This window comes from Tinamus guttatus, unplaced genomic scaffold (assembly GCF_059628265.1).
Source record: "Tinamus guttatus ecotype Peru unplaced genomic scaffold, ASM5962826v1 Tinamus_guttatus_pri_ptg000441l, whole genome shotgun sequence".
Lineage (NCBI taxonomy): Eukaryota > Metazoa > Chordata > Aves > Tinamiformes > Tinamidae > Tinamus > Tinamus guttatus.
The window spans coordinates 676014-677472 of record NW_028288975.1 but is presented as its reverse complement, the minus strand read 5'-3'; the positions used below and the strand labels follow the sequence as shown (position 1 = coordinate 677472).

At 60.3% G+C, this 1459-nt stretch overlaps 1 protein-coding gene across 1 annotated transcript; it reads right to left on the bottom strand.

Annotated features, from left to right (window-relative positions):
- Positions 1-200: 200 nt before the first annotated feature.
- LOC104569445 (GTP-binding protein Di-Ras2) lies at positions 201-861 on the bottom strand. The gene has a single exon (XM_010216410.2). It carries the CDS (start codon positions 806-808, stop codon positions 212-214), a length of 597 nt encoding a protein of 198 aa, XP_010214712.2. The 5' UTR covers positions 809-861; the 3' UTR covers positions 201-211.
- Between the last annotated feature and the right edge of the window lie 598 nt (positions 862-1459).

The following is a 1459-nucleotide window of genomic DNA, read 5'->3' as shown; positions in this document are numbered from 1 at the left end:
GTAATGACTAACACTGAATGCTTATTTTAAAAGCAATAAAACAACATGCAAGAAGCCATTCTCTTTCAAACCAATGCAAAGCAACCCCGCCGATGTTTCCCAGGAAGGACACGTCCCCGTAAGGCATGGATCCTCCCAAGCTGCTAGCACACGAACAGTCCATGCTCCCATTGCACCACGCAGCAGCGCGAGTCCAGCCGCTCAAAGCCCATCACATTATGGAGCACTGCCCTCTGAGTTTGTCTTTCTTTTTCTGCTGCTTGGATTTCTTTCCATCCACTTGGAGACTGACAGTTCTTCTCTTCTCGAGGTTCAGGAGCTCCTGGAAAAGCTCCTGGACGTTGTAGTTCATTTTGGCCGAGGTCTCCATGAAGGAACACTTCCACTTGCCGGCTAAGGCTTCCCCTTCAACAGCATCCAGCTCCCTCTGGCTCTCATCGCTCTTGTTACCAACCAGCATTATGGGGGTTTTTCGGATATCCCCCTTAATCTGGCATATCTGCTCATAGATGGGCTGGAGCTCTTCCATGGACTGCCTGCTGGTGACGGAGTACACCAGGATGAAGGCGTGTCCCTTGGATATGGAGAGCCTCTGCATCGCCGGGAACTGGTGGCTTCCCGCCGTGTCGGTGATCTGGAGGGTGCAGACGCTCTTGTCGCAGCTGATCACCTGCCGGTAGGTGTCTTCCACCGTGGGCACGTAGGCCTCCCGGAAGGTCCCCCTCACAAAGCGAAGCACCAGGGAGCTTTTGCCAACCCCGGCCGCTCCAAACACGACCACCCGGTAATCGTTGCTCGGCTCGGGCATGCTTGCTGTGCCGCGACACCAGGTTGGAACTGGAAATGCCCAGGTCTGGGTTTATGCTCCCCTCTACAGAGACAGCCTGGGGGGAAGGAGCAGGGAACAGAGGGGAGGAAGAGAAGGAGGTGAAGGAAAAAAAAAAAAAAAAAAGTCATGCACTAAATTCACAACATGCCATTTCAATAAGTAATTAAGCCACTCAGTGCCCACCCATCCCTTTAAGGTGCGCTGAAGAGAAATGAAATCACGGAGCTCCCCAGCCCGCGCAGCGAGGGCTGCTCTCACCTGTGTCCGGGGCCGCCCTCACCCGTGTGGCGGGGACGCGAGGGGCCGCTCCGCGGGGCCGCCGCGCATCTTCCGCCGCCTCCCCCGCGGGCAGCGCCAGCGCGGAGCCCCCGCAGCCGGGGCGGCCCCGCGCTCCTGGAAACCCGGGAGCTCCCCGCGGGAACAACCCCCGGGCGCAGCGCTGGAGCCGAGCGCGGGCTCTGCATCCTCCAGGCCCCGCGGAGCGCGGACACCTCCCCTGTCCGCCATCCTCCCGCCCCAAGCCCCGCTGCGCGGCGGGCCCCGGCGCTCCCCACGCGCGGCCTGGCGGGGAGACGTTTAAAGTCACGGGGGGAACCGGGGGCGCTGGGAAGCCGGTACCGGCCGGTACCA